Source organism: Priapulus caudatus, unplaced genomic scaffold (genome assembly GCF_000485595.1).
Source record: "Priapulus caudatus unplaced genomic scaffold, Priapulus_caudatus-5.0.1 Scaffold645, whole genome shotgun sequence".
NCBI lineage: Eukaryota > Metazoa > Priapulida > Priapulimorpha > Priapulimorphida > Priapulidae > Priapulus > Priapulus caudatus.
This window is the reverse complement of record NW_014577706.1, coordinates 13,950-23,859: the sequence shown is the minus strand read 5'-3', so window position 1 is coordinate 23,859 and position 9,910 is coordinate 13,950. Positions and strand designations below refer to the sequence as shown.

The following is a 9,910-nucleotide window of genomic DNA, read 5'->3' as shown; positions in this document are numbered from 1 at the left end:
TTCCCGGGGTATCCGAAGTTATACCTGCTGGGTACGGGTCGCGGATACTTTAACCGGAAGTACCTGGTACTATCTTAATTATGCGGGACCGAATTTATTCATTCATTTATAAATATTCATGTTTTGAAAACTTACAATGATTTGATTACTTAACTTCTGGACGGTGAGGAGGTACAGTTACAAGTCATGTTGACATATCCGTTACAATTTTCTTTAAATTAATAATGTAAAATTAATTATCTGTAAAAGTATTATATATATATTTCTAGTTACAACCTCGAGCTGTAAAAAGACAGAATTGGCTAAACAGAGCACCAATATGCGAGGAACTCTCGCTATTAAATTAAATAAATAATACAATAATGATCTGTGCAAATATTATAAATCAGTAGTACAATCGAGCTGGAAAGAGCAGAACTTGGTTAGAAAGCAGACACCAAATGTATGCGAAAAACGCTATTAAATAATAAATTAATAAATTAATAATATAATTTCTCCGTACTATGCTATCGACTGGAAGGACAGAATTGGGTAGAAGAGACAACTTATTAGTGCGGAAAATGCTATTATCGCCCGATCAATGATGAAAGAGGATTTGCGTAACACTGTGGCGATTTAGCAACTGTCTATTTGAATTACAGAAAGTCTAGGTTCACAGTCTTAAGGAGTTCGGAAACAAAGTACTGGTGTCAGATTGTCAATGAAGTCTGCCTTGTGATACAAGAAGATCTTTTCCTCTGACGTTTGTTTAGATTCCGCGCGCGCAAGCGGATGCCTGAGACTTTTTAAAAGGAAACATGCGACTGGTAGTGATTTTCGTGAGGACGAATTGGGGTTTCCGGCAATTATGAGTATCTCGTGTTCGGGGATGGGCGTAAATGTCTGTAGCAACCCTGACCTTGTTCAGCCTGAGCGAACTTTGTCAAGCAAAAGTCGGTGGCTCTACACTTATTTTTAGCTATTCCGGCCATACCTACTTACATTTGTATCGATAATGAACGTCACCGGGACTTGGACACTTGCGTTTTAAGGCCGTTGGATTGTTAGGGATTGGATATTAGATGGGGCGCGGTTTTCTTTAAACTCGGGTTCACAAAAAAGTATTCTTTAACCCACTCAATTATTAGGGACGCACAAATTAGATAGCTGGCAATTTTCTATTGACCAGATGTAGCGTCTTTATTGTGTCCTGAAGAAGTATGTGTTATGCATTTCGGTTTGACCATTATGGATATTCTCGTTATGGTCGACTGTTGACAATGGACGTCTGTGAATAGAGGAAGTTAGTCAACATTCAGTTAAAACAGTTTGTCTGATTAAACTGCATGCAATTGACATTTCAGGTAGCAAGGAAGGGGGGAGGAACCGTTAACTCACCTGAAATGTATCTTTAGTCATTCGGAAATTTTCTATCCACTGCTGATTTGACCAATTACAGACAATTGCATCCCAAAAGTCAACACTCTTCGGTAGTGTCCATCGAATTCTGGGTCTTTTCCCCCTCGCACGTAAATGTTGCGTCAACAAGGCCGAAATAATCCTACGTCTCCGCAGGTAATAACGTGTAACGCGATTCTGCTGCCTTGCTTGAATATCATCTTTCTCATTTTCTATTCCTTTTCTACGTGATAGGTAGAAACAGAGTAGTTTGACGAGTAGCTGTAAAGTTGGACGAAAATCCATTACATACAAGCAAGTGGTTATGTTTACATGCAACACGGAAGTAAACAGAATAGTTGGAAGCCAGTCAGAATAGTTTGATTGTTTAATTCGCATTGTTCGCTTGGACGCATTGTATTTTTTTTCTCAGCTCACAGCTCGCATAGCGTCGTGTGAACGCTCTCTTCAACGACGCTCCGTGTCGTTTTCGACACGGGTCGTTTTCGACCCGAGTTCCTTCGCTCCGTGTGACCGCGGCTAATGTGAACATTCTGTTTGAATGGAATTTAATTGGAGTCATTTACGCATTTCATAATCGCCCCAATACACAGATACTCTCGATCAGTTCAGAGACGTACATCCAGCTGCCAAAACACATTACGCATCACTGTGTCAAAACTGTCAAAGCTAAATAGAGCTGGAAATGAAGGCACGTTGATTAGGCAATTAAGGAACATCTGAGAATATATGAATTAACTTTAGCCCGACCAGGCTGTGCGACGAATTGTCACCCTAGCAATACCGTTTCTTGGAGCTAGAATTAACTTCAGCTTTGAAGGCATGTGCCGATGTGGGACCCAACATGAGTCTGGGGAGAACGCTGGTATGTGTGAACAAATTAATTTGTTAGTTTCAGCTAAAAACAGCTAGGAGGATGCATTATTCTAGCCTAGGCAAATTTGTTCAGTTGCAAAATGCCATTCACAAATTGAAAGAGCCTGTAGGCTGTAATATCTGAAACCGTGGTCCACATACAATACCAATACATATGGTTCGATACATTCATGGCCGTTTTGGATGCGGATGCCGGGTGATATAAGAGCTGTTCCCAATTCATTTTCGCAATGAGCGACATGTGCATATACCTATACTATAGTCTATAGTATAGTCACTGCTATACCTGCTATACCGTGTGCTGCATGCCTATACATTAATACCGGTACGGTACCTTTTTGTTATCTGTTTATCTTTCACGTTTGTTTTCGCCGTGCTTTTTTGTTGTGGCTTTCTAAGAAGTTTGCTTTCGAATTCATCTAGCAGATCATCAAGGTCGTCAGCCATTCCATTTAGAAACTAAAATGATATTATCCATCAACATAAGGACTATGTGAAAAAGGAATATACTCGAAATTACAACAAATCAACGCGAAAAATTCCAAGAGAGCGAATGTCATTTCTACTAGTAGTTCTAGATTTCCCCACTACGTGGCGCGCGTGCCAGCATTGCCATTTGTTTTTACAACATGGCTGCGCCCAGTTTTGGGTTGCATTGCATAGATTGCAAGATTGTCATACAGTTCGTTCTAATACTCGTGTTTACAGGGAATATAGCTATATCTCTGAAGCGCAGAAAGGTGTAAGTAGCTAGATTCTGTGTTATTCTGATAAGGTTCCAACAGTTTTGTATATTAGTAACTGCGTGTAGATGGCGTAAGTCGAAAGCTCTTATATCACAGTATGCTATAAGTATAAAATTGTAAATTGTAAATATCTATACATAAAAGTTATTGATGTACTCGAATGCCTGTATAGTATGCATGTTTTAAAATTGTTATGTAGTGTTTTATTTATTGGCCAACCTTTGTTAGTTGGTCGGTCTTAAAATCTCTTCAGAGCTTATGTTTCTCGTTGTAAACATACCGACTATAAATAAAGATTACTTGAACTTGAAAGCGTAGTGATTAGCGCTCTGTAATGCGTGTAATACTAATAGTTTCTAATTACTTCGGGCAACAACATAAAGCGTCTTTAAAAAGCTCATGATAAACTAGCATTTAGAAAAGGTATTCTCTTGTTCAATCTTACTTATGTTACAAATATCAATAATATAAATTACACATATTTTTCGTGACTGGTGGATTAATGATTTTTTCCCCACTGACACTGTAAAAAAGTACAATGAGTCAATGACAAGCATAATATTTCTAGCAAGACATTGCTCTTCTTATACAATGCACTGTGTCACCCACTGAACTTAAATGATCTGTCTGATAATGTGAGAGTTGCATATTTCCAAAAGAACATCGCCGACCCTGCATTACAGATTACTCCTGCCAGTGGATCAAGGTGTGTTACTGAACTTTAGGGCATATTATTATTAAAGAACTCTTAAATGCAATTGATGGGGATAAAAAACTAATAATGATGTGATATATATACAGGGTTCTCCTTACGTTGCGCAAACGGGGCGCGCGCCCCGTTAGAGAAAACTCCCCCCCCCCCTGTTTCAATCGTTGCGCCCCGTTTAAATTACCTCCGCCACGATTAAATTCCACCACAATAAAAGTTTGACAGCGCGGGGAATCGATCGTCAAGAATTCCCATTCGACCAGGACACCCGTACCACGCATGCACTGCATACCACACACAAGTACAAACAGTCAACCTGTCCCGAACCCCACACTAACTGTACACCGACTCGGCTATCTTATATATACAAGAACCCCAAATACCGCCTATGGTGTGGTGGCGATTTTACGCATTAATTAGTGGTACGGTAAAAAAACACGCCCCCCGGACCCCCCTAGTTTCCCCTCCCTTCCCCTTCCCCTCCCCTCCCCCTGTTTCAATTTCATCCTGGGGAGAACCCTGATATATATAATATATATATATATATATATATATATAATATAGTATAATATATAATATTATTATACTAGTATAATGATAATAATGATTAGGGACCTCTGGGAAAGGTTCAACATCATTAACACGTTCAACGCGAAACACGAGTATACTTGTTCGAACCTGCAAAACGCACGGCCGCGAAACACGAGTATACTCGTGGCAAAAAAAAAAATAAAAAATATATTAATTTGGAACGTTTACTATGTTCTCCTATAGATGGCAGGGGCTATACGCTTAGCAATTCAACAGCGTCACTGTATAAACCCCAGTAGTAGATGACATAATTTATACAATACATTACTGTTGTTTGGAACGTTATTTTGGGAGTTTTTGGGACTGAGGTAATGTTTTTAGTTCATCTCGCCAAAGGGCGTTTGACCGCCGTGTGTTGTAAAGTTGTTTTTATGTCTGAAAGTTGTGTTTGATTTGATAGATCACGGGTGATAGATTCCGGTGTTGTTTTGATGTCTGAGAGTAAGTTTATATCTATATTATACTAGCCACTAATTATAAATAATTTTATAGCTAGTTAAACCTGCCAAAAACATTTTGTGTAATAGGTGACTAAGCGGTAAAAACGCGAAAATCTCAGCACAGGGCGGTAGGTGCATTGTTAAACATGCAGCGTTCAACGTGTTAATGCTATGGAGAACAATGCTGGGTCTTGGGGTGAAGTGACACCATTAGCTAGGAATACTGCTTGGCAAAATATGTGGCCAGAATGTATCTGCGACATTGAAAATTTTCTCCAGGAAACAGGTGCCCATTAGGTTCAGACAGACATTGTGGCACCTGCACATCATGTAGGCTTTGTGAATGTTGCTGAAGATGATGTGGTTGAGAGTGGTTGCAATCCCATATAGTAGCTCTATGTTATGACTTCAGATCTAATGCTGTTGGAACAAGAATGAGTTGCAGAAGAGCAATGAATCCTTATCATACACTAGAGTAACACATTATATACATTTCACATAGGTTGAGGCTGTAACTTATATTCATAGTATGAAATTGTTGTGATGAGTTCCGGTTCTAAATTGTGCAGGGTAAAATCATTGCGACAACTGAAAATCACATATATGCTCTTTTTTCTCATCATTAGTGAAATGCATTTTATGTTCTGAGATATTTGTAAACATTCCAATGCACTGCCTGCATTTGCTTTTATTGATCAGAGTCATTGTAATGGACATGTACATGAATTTTTTTCAGAGAACAGAACGAGAAAGACGTGTTGTTGCCGTATCCACCGGGTCGGCATGGTCCTCGTCATGGCAACCGATTTGTGCGTGATTGCCAACCTGCTCAATATGGTGCCTTAACAAGTGAGATCACACAGGTAGGGTAGCAAATGCTGACAATGAGCAGCTAGTATTGTATACTGTTTAAAAAGATTTAAAAAAAACAATTATCAGCGGCAATTTTTATTGACAACTGTACGTCTATTTGTCCTGAAGAAAGTACGTGTTATGCATTTCGGTTTGACCATTATGAATTCTCGTTATGTAGACTGTTGACCAATGACGTCTGTAATAGAGGAACTTGTCAACATTCAGTTAAACAGTTTGTCTTGATTAAACTGCATGCCCAATTGCATTTCAGTGCAAGGATCGAAGTTCGGAAACTAAATCTCCAGTGGCCATTGTGAAGCAGTTTATTGTAGAAACTGTTTGGCCAACTCGTTCTGTGCAAGGTCATGTCGCTATTGTATCGAATCCTCTCAAGACGATATCTGTGCTTGAACCTGCTGGGGGTGGGTGTAGTGGCAAGACCGTTGCTCTGGTTACAGAGACGGCATCGCAGCATCATTGCCTGGTGGCACTGAATGCCGGTTTCTTCAACACAAGCAGCAAGGAGTGTCTTGGCAATGTTGTTAGCCGAGGAAAGCTGGTACACGACTCCGGAGGCATACAGAATGCGCATTTTGGCATCTTAAAGAACGGAAGCTTGTTTTTTGGGTGATAATTGCTTATATTTACTGTCGTACAGTTTAGTATAGTTTTTAGCTTGCATTGACATCGTCAAGATGAGCTATTGCCATGGGGTGTCGTCCGTCCGTCCGTCCGTCTGTCAACATTTGGCTACGGTCAACGATAACTCAGGAACCGTTTGACCCACATGTTTCAAATTGAATACAGTTGTTACTCCTATGGGAGAGATTTGAACTTCCTATTTTGGAGCACGCCAGTCGACCTACTTTTGAGCCACACCCACTTTTTGGCAAAAATGAAAATGGCCATCTAACTTCATTCTATTTTGTTAAATTTTGGTATGTGAATGTGTAAGGCTAGCCCCAAAACAGTTGTTACTCCTATGGGAGAGATGACAACATACTATTACGTTAACAATATCCTACTGGTTAACAACTCTACAATCATACCTATATACATGTAATATTGTGTTTTAGATTCTTCGTTACAGTAATTTGACTGGAATATTTTATTGTTTTTATTTGCGCGATATTTGAAAACCAAAATGGCGATCATTAAGGCGTAGCGCCATCTCTCGTCAAGATTTCAGACTTTCAGATCTGAAACATTTATTTTCTAATCAAAACTTATGCATATATCATTATCAAGAGTATATAATGGGAGATATGCTATATAATGGGAGTTCTCCCATATATACTCTTGCTTTATATATCCCCCTCCCTCTTCTATCACACCCAAGGTGAGCTACAGTGTCATTGACACATTCATTATAAATATATTGAATGAAATCCTTAGTATTATAAATATGAACGTAAGTGAAAACACAAACAAGCAGTACAAATTACGTGAGTATTATGGGCGTGAAGGTGAGCACGGCTACGTGCGTGCATTTAGAGTGGTTTTATTGCTGGTTTTCACAGTTACTTGGCTGAGAACGTGTTATTGGAAGACCCGGAACCCTTTCAACAGCTTGTTGGAGGAGTCATATGGTTGGTGCGAAATGGAGCCAGTTATGTAAATGCAAGCAGATATATTGAGTGTGACGAAGTAGAAGAAACAGGTAAGCTTATGTGAGCAATAGATAGTATTATTATAGGCTAGTTTAGTTGGATAGATGTAAGAGTAAGCTCATACAGAGTAGTAGGAAGTAAGGATAATTTAATGCAGATTATATATATATATATATATATATAGTCTATTGTCTATATATATGACATGTAGACAAAGTGTGTGAATGCTAGGAAGAATGGGTAAGTTCGTGTGGGCAGTAGTAAAGATGTGTATGTTATTGTAAGGCCGACCAAAAAATCACCTTTGGTTCGACTTCACATTTCGGAGTGATAAAATGTGCGACTGCGGTCACTTTTAGAGGGTTTCAAGAGAAAATAAAATTCAAAGATACCGCCTGCCGATCATACATATTCAAATATCCGACTCTTGTCATTTTATTTACCTAAAGAGAGTTTCAAAATATTTATAAACAGAACTTTGCTGGCGAGAAGTGAAACAGTTCGTACCTACGCTTCCTACAACGTAAAACAGTCGTATAGAGCTTGGGCCGGCTACTTCATAAACAGAGCCTGAAGGTCGTATGGTGCGGCGGCCGGCTTTGATGTACGCGATCGATCGCGTACTATATAGTATACGCATGCTATCATGCTATACGCGGCCGCAGAGCCGTTTACACTTCGGTTACTTGCTCGTTCAAAGGGACGATTAATCGAGCTCCGTTTTTGGAGCGATTCCTAACACTACTATCCAGGTGTTCACATTTTGAAAACAATGTCATGACTTGCAGCAATGGTACATGCAACTGCAAGTCATTTGCATCTCGTGGCTCCTGCATTTCAAGCTGTATACCCTATATTTAACTTGTGAAAAAAAAATTATATTCCTGCCTACCAATGTTTTTGCAGGAAAAAAAATAAACCTACCTACCTACCCTAATTTTCACAATCCATGTGAGCCGAACCAAAGGTATTTTTTTGTTTGGCCTAAGTAATAGTTAGTTGTGTTAATGTAGTTATTAATAATTAAGTAATAGCTGTGCCCTCATGACCACAATGTAAATGTGTTATTATATATTGTGGTTAACAACCAATAATCAAATTTACAGTAAAATGCTCAATAAATCATTTGAGCCTTATCAACATACCGGTATTATTACTGTGACAAGTTAGTTGTCATTATCTAACAGACCTTCTCTATGAAAAAGTAAACCCTTGTCTAACTGAAATGACAGCAAGCTTTACAGAGACAATATGCGTAGTTGTAGAAATTTGTATGTTGTAGGTACAATGAATCAATTTATAGACGCAGTGTCTGCACGCACTGCCATTGCCCATGATCAGGATGGACAAGTCATGTTTGTTCATGTCGATGGCAAAACCTATCATGATCGAGGGTAGGTGACTGACACTTCAATATTCTATGTGTGAGGTGGTCATGATTTGCACAGGTTATACTGTGTTTACTTCATTCATTGTTTCAAATATTAATTAAAAATGCATCTATTTAACATATTTTATATGATTATATATTCTATAGAAACAATTATTGCAGATCAGTTATATGTTTGGTATCTGTCAGGATATGTAATGATATTTGTAATTTAAGAGTTTTTGGTGATACATTCACTCTGCTTTGCTGTGTTTTAGTTAAATTTAATATATTGTGATGTGCATGTAAACATATCCTAATGTAACATATGCAAGAAACACCATGAATTGGTTTTATTAAACTCATTCGTTATTCCGTGGACATTGGTGCCTTTCTTGCAGTGTAAACCTCTGGGAGTTTGCTCAACTATTGATTGAACTCGGTGCGGTCAATGCAGTAAACCTTGATGGTGGCGGCTCGGCCACAATGGTCGTTAATGGCAGTGTCATTAACTACCCGTCTGATGCCTGGTATGCAACTCTACTGTACTATATGTATTACGATATTGCTAGAAATTGAGCAAAACCAATTAATTTTGTGACATATATATCAAGAGTAGATAAATAACAAGAGTGAGACAACCAATTCCCGCATTTTTAACAGATTTTTCTCATCAAAATTTACCACCAATAAAGAAGCAAGTGTATACGTTCCTGAGCTTATTATGACCACTAATCACTCACCTTCGTGGTACTGATATTCGTTTACATATATTTGCTAGCGTATTGCTGTAAATCGTAATCTTGCACGAGCTGAATTCGCACAATTTACCGCTTTTGTTTAAGACCTGTTTAGCCATTATTTAGAAGCTATCGGGGCGCCAATATTTAGCAACGGACGTTTCCAAATCATTCGTGCCCCGATAGGGTTGAGAGACAATCTACATTTCGAATTTTGATCTCGTGAGGAACCGCGAGCCGCGCTCAGTTATTGTGATCGCAACACAAGAAATTGACATACTATCTTACATAAGTAATAATACAATAATAACAATATTCTCTGTAGTAGTTTGCAGTAAGTATCACATTACGCGCGCGCAGGTAATCAAGTACATTAAACCCCTATCGGGGCACGAATGATTTGGAAACGTCCGTTGCTACATATTGGCGCCCCGATAGCTTCTACATTATGGCTAAACAGGTCGCAACAAGTCGCCATTTTAGCGGTAAATTGTGCGAATTCAGCTCGTGCAAGATTACGATTTACAGCAATACGCTAGCAAATATATGTAAACGAATATCAGTACCACGAAGGTG

At 38.8% G+C, this 9,910-nt stretch overlaps 2 protein-coding genes across 3 annotated transcripts in view; one reads left to right on the top strand and one right to left on the bottom strand.

Moving 5' to 3' along the window:
• LOC106812417 (protein C8orf37 homolog) overlaps positions 1 to 2,844 on the bottom strand; it is a 22,094-nt gene extending 19,250 nt beyond the window's left edge. For both annotated transcript variants that reach the window (XM_014816294.1, XM_014816293.1), the window contains exon 1: positions 2,609 to 2,844. In XM_014816294.1, coding sequence (XP_014671780.1) covers positions 2,609 to 2,721 — 113 coding nt within the window. In that variant the 5' untranslated portion in view covers positions 2,722 to 2,844. The remainder of the gene's footprint in view (positions 1 to 2,608) is intronic.
• A 59-nt stretch (positions 2,845 to 2,903) lies between these two features.
• Positions 2,904 to 9,910, top strand: part of LOC106812411 (N-acetylglucosamine-1-phosphodiester alpha-N-acetylglucosaminidase-like) — a 20,260-nt gene continuing 13,253 nt past the window's right edge. Inside the window, exons 1-6 of the mRNA XM_014816285.1 lie at positions 2,904 to 3,016; positions 5,497 to 5,623; positions 5,887 to 6,242; positions 7,136 to 7,275; positions 8,508 to 8,619; positions 8,996 to 9,124. Of these exons, the coding sequence (XP_014671771.1) occupies positions 2,904 to 3,016; positions 5,497 to 5,623; positions 5,887 to 6,242; positions 7,136 to 7,275; positions 8,508 to 8,619; positions 8,996 to 9,124 (977 nt within the window). The remainder of the gene's footprint in view (positions 3,017 to 5,496; positions 5,624 to 5,886; positions 6,243 to 7,135; positions 7,276 to 8,507; positions 8,620 to 8,995; positions 9,125 to 9,910) is intronic.